The sequence below is a fragment of the Amphiprion ocellaris genome, unplaced genomic scaffold, assembly GCF_022539595.1.
Source record: "Amphiprion ocellaris isolate individual 3 ecotype Okinawa unplaced genomic scaffold, ASM2253959v1 Aocel_unscaffolded240, whole genome shotgun sequence".
NCBI lineage: Eukaryota > Metazoa > Chordata > Actinopteri > Pomacentridae > Amphiprion > Amphiprion ocellaris.
Window position 1 is genome coordinate 11,290 of NW_026559412.1, and position 11,655 is coordinate 22,944.

At 37.2% G+C, this 11,655-nt stretch overlaps 2 protein-coding genes across 2 annotated transcripts; one reads left to right on the top strand and one right to left on the bottom strand.

The window, feature by feature from the left end:
• The first annotated feature begins 1,561 nt into the window (after positions 1-1,561).
• LOC129348466 (DNA-dependent protein kinase catalytic subunit-like) lies at positions 1,562-5,817 on the top strand. Its single transcript, XM_055008823.1, has 11 exons — positions 1,562-1,870; positions 3,529-3,605; positions 3,692-3,796; positions 4,035-4,109; positions 4,335-4,443; positions 4,568-4,680; positions 4,807-4,906; positions 4,979-5,034; positions 5,142-5,172; positions 5,257-5,414; positions 5,578-5,817. Exons 1-11 carry the CDS (start codon positions 1,708-1,710, stop codon positions 5,800-5,802), a joined length of 1,212 nt encoding a protein of 403 aa, XP_054864798.1. The 5' UTR covers positions 1,562-1,707; the 3' UTR covers positions 5,803-5,817.
• A 691-nt stretch (positions 5,818-6,508) lies between these two features.
• On the bottom strand, positions 6,509-10,765 carry LOC111574562 (protein kinase, DNA-activated, catalytic subunit). Its single transcript, XM_055008822.1, has 11 exons — positions 10,457-10,765; positions 8,722-8,798; positions 8,531-8,635; positions 8,218-8,292; positions 7,884-7,992; positions 7,646-7,758; positions 7,420-7,519; positions 7,292-7,347; positions 7,154-7,184; positions 6,912-7,069; positions 6,509-6,748 (listed from the first exon to the last, which is right to left on the bottom strand). The coding sequence occupies exons 1-11, from the start codon at positions 10,617-10,619 to the stop codon at positions 6,524-6,526; spliced, it is 1,212 nt and encodes a 403-aa protein (XP_054864797.1). The 5' UTR covers positions 10,620-10,765; the 3' UTR covers positions 6,509-6,523.
• Between the last annotated feature and the right edge of the window lie 890 nt (positions 10,766-11,655).

Consider the following 11,655-nt stretch of genomic DNA (forward strand, 5'->3'; position numbering starts at 1 on the left):
ACACTGTCTATGAGCTCAACCAACTACTCAGACTAAGTCAGAAACAACAACGTTTTCTTGTGATCATTTCAAAGTAAAACATACAATCAAAACACAAGAAACAGGATGTGCACTTTTTTTATTATACAGTTATGACAACCATCAGCTCTGAGAGCATTGTGAACTGATTTGTGTCAAACAGGAGAAATCTGCACTGGCTTCTAGTGGAGATTTCAAAATAAAATGTTAAAAACTTGATATGTAATAAAAAAGACTGTGGGGACACTTCTCAGAAAGGCTACAGTCTGTTTTGTAATTTTATTTCTGCCACACTGCAGCAGAGATTGACTCAGACCCCTTTCAGACCTCCACTACCTTCCATTATTCTGACTGCATTTGACCACATTATTGTAGTTAGATTATCAGCTCACATGAATACAATTGTCAGTGTTTAAGAAATCATAAACAAACTAGCCAGCTTGTTTTTTGGACAGCCTGATAAGCTTGCTGTTAGTTTTGATTGATTTTTTTTGTCTGTATTTGCATTATTGTGTATTTAGTGTGACTCACCTGATGTAGGATGCAGGTATTTAGTCTGCCATTGGCCGCTCATCTCAGTCAGCTTAGTCCTTTACTTCCACTCTCTTCGTACCGTTTCCTTCACTAAGGGAAAGAAAAACAACACTCTCCTGACAGCAACCTTCCACACTGAAAATTTAGAGTTTTTCCAGGGACTTAGATCTTGCAGTATAAGACAGCTCTGCTAGTTTTAAGGTGGATTATCCATTTCAAACTCAGTGCTCCTCTTCCTGGATGCAAATGTTCCACTAAAACAATTCAGTATTTTGAGTAAACACATGATCAAGATTTTCAAGATTTTCATTTGTGCACAAACAGATAGTCTAAGCACATTGAAATTCTTGTGAGAGGCTCTCTTGGAATCGAGTAAAAACACTTCATCAAAATAGGAAGCACAAAATTCCAAAACACTCTACAAAAAAGATAAAGATAAAAAGATAAAAGATAAAATAAAAAATTTTGATCAATAAATCTGAATGCTGAAGCTGAGTGTGTGAAAACCAAACAAGGAACTAGTAATGTACTATTTCCCAAAATATGATCCCCACTATGATTAGTTTGAATAAATACAAACAAACCAGAGTGTTGAATTTTCCCTCTGTAGCAGAATAAAATGCAGCCAGATCACTATCTTCCACTGAATTAGCTGGAAAAGTGACACTATTGTGTATTAGACCTGATTTGATTTACTGTCTAATCTCGCGTGATTGGCAAATCTCGCGTAGTGAATCTGAATAAACGCTGGAACAAAACTAATGCAAAAGTGACCTGAAAGACAGAATACCGTCATTTTAACAGACTTATGAAGCCAGTAATGTTTACATATTTTATTTTTTATTTTATTTTTACATGTATTCTGTTTTAATTGCCCCCTGGAAACAAATAAAGTAGTCTGAATCTAAATATCTCGTGTCTGAAAAGGGTTGTCCTCGGGGGGCGGGTCACCACACAGGCTTTTATTTTGAAATGCCCGCTGTTTCTTATCCTGATTCCTCCTCGTCTCAGGGATTTCAGGCTGAATGATTGCACGCTGGCAGGTGGACAGGCAGTTGTTTAGCTACATCGTAGAGCACAGTCATTCTGGATTTGTGTACTTTACCCGCTGTAGTGAAGTTTTATTCCTGATGCTAATGCTAGCTTAGCTTAGTCATGTCTTCCCAGAGCAGCGCTGCTGGAAGGATCCACGGGCTGCTGCTCAAACTTCATGAATTACTTTCAGACGAGGACAGCCGAGGTGCAGCTTTGAAATGTCACGATATTATCGGTGATCTGGGACAGGAGTGCATGCTAACACCGACCGAGAATGAACTTGGTAAGACCAGGAAGTCCCATCAAAGGCTAGTCCCAGTATCTCATCGCGAAGCAGACAATCCGCGCCAAACTCCATTAACAATCTGGACATTTAATGACAATAGTGCTCCTTTGTTGATGAGCGTCAAACACCTTGTAAAATAACACATTTTCGTATTTTTTGCATGCTACTTTTGAGTTCGTCATACAGAAAATACTTCTATATCACTGATAACTTTTAAGTTGAGTCGTTTAGCATCAGGCTCCTCCGCCAAAACTCTCTGTGGTGGTTCATACAGAGCACAAGAAAACGTGGTTCCCTGGCAGTAAAAAAAAAAAAAGCTTGAAGAACCTACTATATATCACTCGGGTGGTTAAGTGCATTAATAAACATGCGAAAGAGTGCCAAAAGTAAGGATACATGTTGCAGTATGTAAGTCATCTTCAGGAGTCAGCAGGATGCTGTTCTAACCACAGGTTTCCTCCATGGCACTGTGTTCTCATTCCTTCTTTCATGCCCGGGCAACACATAGTTTATGCTCACATTATCATTGTGCAAACAACACCTGTGACCCAGTTGCTCTCAGGGTTAAGCTGTCGAGCTAAAGAGTGGCGGAAACATCATCTGTCTTCAGTCAGAACTACAGAATCTTTGCTTACATGATGCTCTAAATCCAACCTTTGCAGATCGATGGATAGTAGAAATTTAGTGGTTGTTGTCATTGTGCACGTTTTATTGTGGCATTATGTATAGTACTTATTACAGCTGCAATCACTGACCCATTAGAATTGATCCATCAGTTTGAATAATTTTTCAGGGGAAAATAAGTCAAAATTCACAGATTCCAGCTTCTTAAATATGAATATCTTCTGGTTTCTTTATTCCTCTATGACAGTCAACTGAGTATCTGTAGGTTGTGGACAAAACAAGGATCAAGGATATTTATTGTCATTGCATTTCTATAACGAAACTTTGTTGGCACTTCCAAAAAAAAAAAAAAAAAAACACAGTATAACAAACAACAACAACAGCTTTATAAAACAAGTATAAAAAAAATCTAAAGTATTTCTAAAAAAAATTCAGACATGTGAGGATGACATTTTAGGCTTTGGGAAACACTGATCTTCATTTTTCACCATTTTCTCACATTTTATAGCCCCAACAACTAATCAGCTAATCAAGATAGCGATCAAAAACGTATCGGACAATGAAAATAATCATTGGTTGCAACCCTAATGCACATACACTGCCATTCAAAACTTTGGGGTCACTTAAAAATGTCCTTATTTTTTAAAGAAAAGTATTTTTTTAATGAAGATAACATTAAATGAATCAGAAATATAGTCTAGACATTGTTAATGTGGTAAATGACTATTCTAGCTGGAAACAGCTGATTTTTAATGGAATATCTCCATAGAGGTACAGAGGAACATTTCCAGCAACCATCACTCCTGTGTTCTAATGCTACATTGTGTTAGCTAATGGTGTTGAAAGGCTCATTGATGATTAGGAAACCCTTGTGCAATTATGTTAGCATATGAATAAAAGTGAGAGTTTTCATGGAAAACATGGAATGGTCTGGGTGACCCCACACTTTTGAACGGTATTGTACTGAAAGGAGTGTATCTGAACAAGTATTAACATTAATGATTCCATCTTTACCTCCTCATCTCATTCAGCTTTACAGATGTCCTTATTGTTCTCAAAAGACTATGGACTCCTCAGCTTCCTCAGGAAGTCCCTGCCATCAGAGGAGGTAAGAATATCCAGTAAATAAACAAAATAAACAATAATGTAGTGAACTGAAAAGGTTACATGTTAACAGAAACATCTGTTTTCCAGCTGCGAGACACCCGGGTAGAGATCTTAGGTTTTTTGGAGACATTGTTGGACAAAGTCTCACCAAGAGTTAAAGGTTGGGAAAAGTCCTACGCCACTGACATAAGAGTAAGTTTTTGATTTTGATCACGTGGGAATGTTTTGTTTGTTTGTTCCTTAAGAAACATGTCAAGCACTGATTGTTTACAGCACCAAATGTTAGAATTCTAGGATTAGTTTAAATTCATCGTTGACTCCTCACAGCTACACCTGAGACAGCAGGCAACATTATTTAACATGAATACTAAATATATGCTTGTATATTTGTATTTACAGTCGGTAATTATCTTTTGCCTTTTTTACTCAGGACATGTGCATGACTGTGTACACAAAGGAGAAAGTAGCCAAATGTAGGACTCCAGTGCTGGAGCTTCTTATTAAGGTTGGTTTCTGTTCACAAATGATGAATTTTGTTCTAGAAAAGTCACTTTTCCATTCTTATGATCTTGTGAGAGTTTGTGTGATATTTGTGAATATGTACTGTCATATTATAACATGATTATAAATATTTTAATTAAATTTCATGCACCTTTTACACTTGCTGCATTAAAAGTAGTTGATCCTGCGTGCTTTTTTCGACATCATCCTTGTTCGCTCCTCTCTGCAGGTTCTCCAAACAACAAAGGCTTCCAGTGTTGTTGCAGACTTTAGAATCTGTGAAATATTTAACAAATATTACAGTGAGCTGTATCAGAAGACCAAATTACCAGATTCAGGTGAGTGTTTCTTCAAAGACAAGCTTTGGTTTAACAAAAGTTACTTCCTTCAGCCAATAAAATCGTAACTTACATGAACTTTTCTTCATTTTTTTTTTTTTTTTTTTTTTTACTCTCATAATAGTTCTTGCTAAAATCTATGAATTGCTCGGAGTTCTTGCAGAGGTTCATCCCAGTGAGATGGTGAACAACTCAGACAAACTCTACAAGGCCTATCTGGGAGAGCTGAAGGAGCAGGTATGATTTACAGATGATGAAACACTGATATAGATACCAAATTTTGATTAACTGTATTTTCAAACAGCCTATCCTGCTTTTATGTGTACACGTGTACTCAGTTGTGGTTTTCAATGTTTATTTCAGATGACTTCTTCAACGAAGGAACCAAAGCTTATTGTTGTTGCTGGATGTTTGAGAGGAATCACTGCTCTCATGGTCAACTTCACTAAAACCATGGAAGAAGGTGGAGTTTCTGTTCACGTGTGCTCTGTCCTTTTTTTTCAGTTCCTGCTTAACTAGTCTTTGTTTCATGCAGACCCAGCAACATCAAAGGAAATTTTCCAGTATGCCCTGAAGGCAATCAGTCCCCAGGTAAATGTTTGTTGGTTTGTCACAGAGTAATAGTAATATTATTAGAATCATATGGCCTGTTACACTGAGCTGCTTTGTGACTGCTTGTTTTTTAATTTCTGTTCTAGCTGGAAATGACTCGATATGCCATCACATTTGGTAAGACTTATCACTTTTTTTGGCAAAATGCTGGTAAGACCTCTGAAAAAAGTCATTTCTGTGATTGTGTTTCTTCTTCATCAGCTGGCCTTCGATTGTTTGCCAGACATGCCTCCCAGTTCAGCAGCTGCCTCATGGATCACTACAGAGCTCTGTTTGAGATCACGTCTAAGCTCTGTGGACACATCAACGCTGAGATGAAGAAGATGAGTTACTATGCACTAGAGGCGTTCCTCAAACAGGTTCAATCTTTTTCACACAGACACAACCAGACAGACCACTTTGATCTTTTGATATAATTTAATCATTAGTGAGTTGTTTTTTAATGATGCCTACTGAGGTTGAGTCAAAATGTGTGAATTTCCACGTCACTGCTGTTCAGTGCTTTTATGATCCCTTTTCCAGGTTGCTATGTTGGTGGCTGAGAATATTGAAGAGCACAAAAGCAAGTTAAAGTTCTTCATGCAGAAGTTCTGCGGCATCATTAAGACCATGGACTCAACACACAAAGAGCTGTCTATTGCCATACGAGGATATGGATTCTTTGCAGCCGTAAGTTTATTCCTTGGTTGTAAAAGCCAGAGTTTATACATCAAAAGTACAAGTTTATCCACACATGTATTAACCTGATAACCAAGCGGTTATGTACTCACCATATGGATGTAAACAGTGAGTCCCTATTTCATTTCTCTGCAGCCTGAACCTTTACTGCATGTCTTTCCTCTGCTAACTTTTCCTGCATTTCTCTCTACACTGTTATTGGTCAATAAAAAACAAAATGGCAATAAACCAACACACAAAAAAGATTTATCTAAATGAATGAATTGGATTGTTATAATCTATGGTTCTGTAAGTTGCTTGCAAATATTATATATCTACACTACCAGTCAAAAGTTTGGACACACCTTCTCATTCAGTGGTTTTTATGTAACAATTTTATACATTGTAGATTAATACTGAAGACATCAAAACTATCAAATAACATATGGAATTATGCTGTAAAAAAGTGTTAATCTTCAGTATTAATCCACAATGTAGAAAATAATACAAATACATAAAAAGCTTTGAATTAGAACGTTTGTCCAAACTTTTGATTGGTAGTGTAGATATATAATATTTGCAAGCAACTTACAGAACCATAGATTATAACAATCCAATTCATTCATTTAGATAAATCTTTTTTGTGTGTTGGTTTATTGCCATTTTGTTTTTTATTGACCAATAACAGTGTAGAGAGAAATGCAGGAAAAGTTAGCAGAGGAAAGACATGCAGTAAAGGTTCAGGCTGCAGAGAAATGAAATAGGGACTCACTGTTTACATCCATATGGTGAGTACATAACCGCTTGGTTATCAGGTTAATACATGTGTGGATAAACTTGTACTTTTGATGTATAAACTCTGGCTTTTACAACCAAGGAATAAACTTACGGCTGCAAAGAATCCATATCCTCGTATGGCAATAGACAGCTCTTTGTGTGTTGAGTCCATGGTCTTAATGATGCCGCAGAACTTCTGCATGAAGAACTTTAACTTGCTTTTGTGCTCTTCAATATTCTCAGCCACCAACATAGCAACCTGGAAAAGGGATCATAAAAGCACTGAACAGCAGTGACGTGGAAATTCACACATTTTGACTCAACCTCAGTAGGCATCATTAAAAAACAACTCACTAATGATTAAATTATATCAAAAGATCAAAGTGGTCTGTCTGGTTGTGTCTGTGTGAAAAAGATTGAACCTGTTTGAGGAACGCCTCTAGTGCATAGTAACTCATCTTCTTCATCTCAGCGTTGATGTGTCCACAGAGCTTAGACGTGATCTCAAACAGAGCTCTGTAGTGATCCATGAGGCAGCTGCTGAACTGGGAGGCATGTCTGGCAAACAATCGAAGGCCAGCTGATGAAGAAGAAACACAATCACAGAAATGACTTTTTTCAGAGGTCTTACCAGCATTTTGCCAAAAAAAGTGATAAGTCTTACCAAATGTGATGGCATATCGAGTCATTTCCAGCTAGAACAGAAATTAAAAAACAAGCAGTCACAAAGCAGCTCAGTGTAACAGGCCATATGATTCTAATAATATTACTATTACTCTGTGACAAACCAACAAACATTTACCTGGGGACTGATTGCCTTCAGGGCATACTGGAAAATTTCCTTTGATGTTGCTGGGTCTGCATGAAACAAAGACTAGTTAAGCAGGAACTGAAAAAAAAGGACAGAGCACACGTGAACAGAAACTCCACCTTCTTCCATGGTTTTAGTGAAGTTGACCATGAGAGCAGTGATTCCTCTCAAACATCCAGCAACAACAATAAGCTTTGGTTCCTTCGTTGAAGAAGTCATCTGAAATAAACATTGAAAACCACAACTGAGTACACGTGTACACATAAAAGCAGGATAGGCTGTTTGAAAATACAGTTAATCAAAATTTGGTATCTATATCAGTGTTTCATCATCTGTAAATCATACCTGCTCCTTCAGCTCTCCCAGATAGGCCTTGTAGAGTTTGTCTGAGTTGTTCACCATCTCACTGGGATGAACCTCTGCAAGAACTCCGAGCAATTCATAGATTTTAGCAAGAACTATTATGAGAGTAAAAAAAAAAAAAAAAAAAAAAAATGAAGAAAAGTTCATGTAAGTTACGATTTTATTGGCTGAAGGAAGTAACTTTTGTTAAACCAAAGCTTGTCTTTGAAGAAACACTCACCTGAATCTGGTAATTTGGTCTTCTGATACAGCTCACTGTAATATTTGTTAAATATTTCACAGATTCTAAAGTCTGCAACAACACTGGAAGCCTTTGTTGTTTGGAGAACCTGCAGAGAGGAGCGAACAAGGATGATGTCGAAAAAAGCACGCAGGATCAACTACTTTTAATGCAGCAAGTGTAAAAGGTGCATGAAATTTAATTAAAATATTTATAATCATGTTATAATATGACAGTACATATTCACAAATATCACACAAACTCTCACAAGATCATAAGAATGGAAAAGTGACTTTTCTAGAACAAAATTCATCATTTGTGAACAGAAACCAACCTTAATAAGAAGCTCCAGCACTGGAGTCCTACATTTGGCTACTTTCTCCTTTGTGTACACAGTCATGCACATGTCCTGAGTAAAAAAGGCAAAAGATAATTACCGACTGTAAATACAAATATACAAGCATATATTTAGTATTCATGTTAAATAATGTTGCCTGCTGTCTCAGGTGTAGCTGTGAGGAGTCAACGATGAATTTAAACTAATCCTAGAATTCTAACATTTGGTGCTGTAAACAATCAGTGCTTGACATGTTTCTTAAGGAACAAACAAACAAAACATTCCCACGTGATCAAAATCAAAAACTTACTCTTATGTCAGTGGCGTAGGACTTTTCCCAACCTTTAACTCTTGGTGAGACTTTGTCCAACAATGTCTCCAAAAAACCTAAGATCTCTACCCGGGTGTCTCGCAGCTGGAAAACAGATGTTTCTGTTAACATGTAACCTTTTCAGTTCACTACATTATTGTTTATTTTGTTTATTTACTGGATATTCTTACCTCCTCTGATGGCAGGGACTTCCTGAGGAAGCTGAGGAGTCCATAGTCTTTTGAGAACAATAAGGACATCTGTAAAGCTGAATGAGATGAGGAGGTAAAGATGGAATCATTAATGTTAATACTTGTTCAGATACACTCCTTTCAGTACAATACCGTTCAAAAGTGTGGGGTCACCCAGACCATTCCATGTTTTCCATGAAAACTCTCACTTTTATTCATATGCTAACATAATTGCACAAGGGTTTCCTAATCATCAATGAGCCTTTCAACACCATTAGCTAACACAATGTAGCATTAGAACACAGGAGTGATGGTTGCTGGAAATGTTCCTCTGTACCTCTATGGAGATATTCCATTAAAAATCAGCTGTTTCCAGCTAGAATAGTCATTTACCACATTAACAATGTCTAGACTATATTTCTGATTCATTTAATGTTATCTTCATTAAAAAAATACTTTTCTTTAAAAAATAAGGACATTTTTAAGTGACCCCAAAGTTTTGAATGGCAGTGTATGTGCATTAGGGTTGCAACCAATGATTATTTTCATTGTCCGATACGTTTTTGATCGCTATCTTGATTAGCTGATTAGTTGTTGGGGCTATAAAATGTGAGAAAATGGTGAAAAATGAAGATCAGTGTTTCCCAAAGCCTAAAATGTCATCCTCACATGTCTGAATTTTTTTTAGAAATACTTTAGATTTTTTTTATACTTGTTTTATAAAGCTGTTGTTGTTGTTTGTTATACTGTGTTTTTTTTTTTTTTTTTTTGGAAGTGCCAACAAAGTTTCGTTATAGAAATGCAATGACAATAAATATCCTTGATCCTTGTTTTGTCCACAACCTACAGATACTCAGTTGACTGTCATAGAGGAATAAAGAAACCAGAAGATATTCATATTTAAGAAGCTGGAATCTGTGAATTTTGACTTATTTTCCCCTGAAAAATTATTCAAACTGATGGATCAATTCTAATGGGTCAGTGATTGCAGCTGTAATAAGTACTATACATAATGCCACAATAAAACGTGCACAATGACAACAACCACTAAATTTCTACTATCCATCGATCTGCAAAGGTTGGATTTAGAGCATCATGTAAGCAAAGATTCTGTAGTTCTGACTGAAGACAGATGATGTTTCCGCCACTCTTTAGCTCGACAGCTTAACCCTGAGAGCAACTGGGTCACAGGTGTTGTTTGCACAATGATAATGTGAGCATAAACTATGTGTTGCCCGGGCATGAAAGAAGGAATGAGAACACAGTGCCATGGAGGAAACCTGTGGTTAGAACAGCATCCTGCTGACTCCTGAAGATGACTTACATACTGCAACATGTATCCTTACTTTTGGCACTCTTTCGCATGTTTATTAATGCACTTAACCACCCGAGTGATATATAGTAGGTTCTTCAAGCTTTTTTTTTTTTTACTGCCAGGGAACCACGTTTTCTTGTGCTCTGTATGAACCACCACAGAGAGTTTTGGCGGAGGAGCCTGATGCTAAACGACTCAACTTAAAAGTTATCAGTGATATAGAAGTATTTTCTGTATGACGAACTCAAAAGTAGCATGCAAAAAATACGAAAATGTGTTATTTTACAAGGTGTTTGACGCTCATCAACAAAGGAGCACTATTGTCATTAAATGTCCAGATTGTTAATGGAGTTTGGCGCGGATTGTCTGCTTCGCGATGAGATACTGGGACTAGCCTTTGATGGGACTTCCTGGTCTTACCAAGTTCATTCTCGGTCGGTGTTAGCATGCACTCCTGTCCCAGATCACCGATAATATCGTGACATTTCAAAGCTGCACCTCGGCTGTCCTCGTCTGAAAGTAATTCATGAAGTTTGAGCAGCAGCCCGTGGATCCTTCCAGCAGCGCTGCTCTGGGAAGACATGACTAAGCTAAGCTAGCATTAGCATCAGGAATAAAACTTCACTACAGCGGGTAAAGTACACAAATCCAGAATGACTGTGCTCTACGATGTAGCTAAACAACTGCCTGTCCACCTGCCAGCGTGCAATCATTCAGCCTGAAATCCCTGAGACGAGGAGGAATCAGGATAAGAAACAGCGGGCATTTCAAAATAAAAGCCTGTGTGGTGACCCGCCCCCCGAGGACAACCCTTTTCAGACACGAGATATTTAGATTCAGACTACTTTATTTGTTTCCAGGGGGCAATTAAAACAGAATACATGTAAAAATAAAATAAAAAATAAAATATGTAAACATTACTGGCTTCATAAGTCTGTTAAAATGACGGTATTCTGTCTTTCAGGTCACTTTTGCATTAGTTTTGTTCCAGCGTTTATTCAGATTCACTACGCGAGATTTGCCAATCACGCGAGATTAGACAGTAAATCAAATCAGGTCTAATACACAATAGTGTCACTTTTCCAGCTAATTCAGTGGAAGATAGTGATCTGGCTGCATTTTATTCTGCTACAGAGGGAAAATTCAACACTCTGGTTTGTTTGTATTTATTCAAACTAATCATAGTGGGGATCATATTTTGGGAAATAGTACATTACTAGTTCCTTGTTTGGTTTTCACACCTCAGCTTCAGCATTCAGATTTATTGATCAAAATTTTTTATTTTATCTTTTATCTTTTTATCTTTATCTTTTTTGTAGAGTGTTTTGGAATTTTGTGCTTCCTATTTTGATGAAGTGTTTTTACTCGATTCCAAGAGAGCCTCTCACAAGAATTTCAATGTGCTTAGACTATCTGTTTGTGCACAAATGAAAATCTTGAAAATCTTGATCATGTGTTTACTCAAAATACTGAATTGTTTTAGTGGAACATTTGCATCCAGGAAGAGGAGCACTGAGTTTGAAATGGATAATCCACCTTAAAACTAGCAGAGCTGTCTTATACTGCAAGATCTAAGTCCCTGGAAAAACTCTAAATTTTCAGTGTGGAAGGTTGCTGTC

What these genes read in the sequence shown, in the direction of transcription:
- LOC129348466 (XM_055008823.1), top strand. Translation starts at nt 1,708, where the DNA reads ATGTCTTCCCAGAGCAGCGCTGCTGGAAGGATCCACGGGCTGCTGCTC. An exon ending in ACCGACCGAGAATGAACTTG is followed by an intron (nt 1,871 to 3,528) that starts GTAAGACCAGGA and finishes CATCTCATTCAG; the next exon opens with CTTTACAGATGTCCTTATTG. An exon ending in TCGATATGCCATCACATTTG is followed by an intron (nt 5,173 to 5,256) that starts GTAAGACTTATC and finishes CTTCTTCATCAG; the next exon opens with CTGGCCTTCGATTGTTTGCC.
- LOC111574562 (XM_055008822.1), bottom strand. Translation starts at nt 10,619, where the DNA reads ATGTCTTCCCAGAGCAGCGCTGCTGGAAGGATCCACGGGCTGCTGCTC. An exon ending in TGCTGGAGCTTCTTATTAAG is followed by an intron (nt 7,993 to 8,217) that starts GTTGGTTTCTGT and finishes TCCTCTCTGCAG; the next exon opens with GTTCTCCAAACAACAAAGGC. An exon ending in TGAAGGCAATCAGTCCCCAG is followed by an intron (nt 7,185 to 7,291) that starts GTAAATGTTTGT and finishes TTTCTGTTCTAG; the next exon opens with CTGGAAATGACTCGATATGC.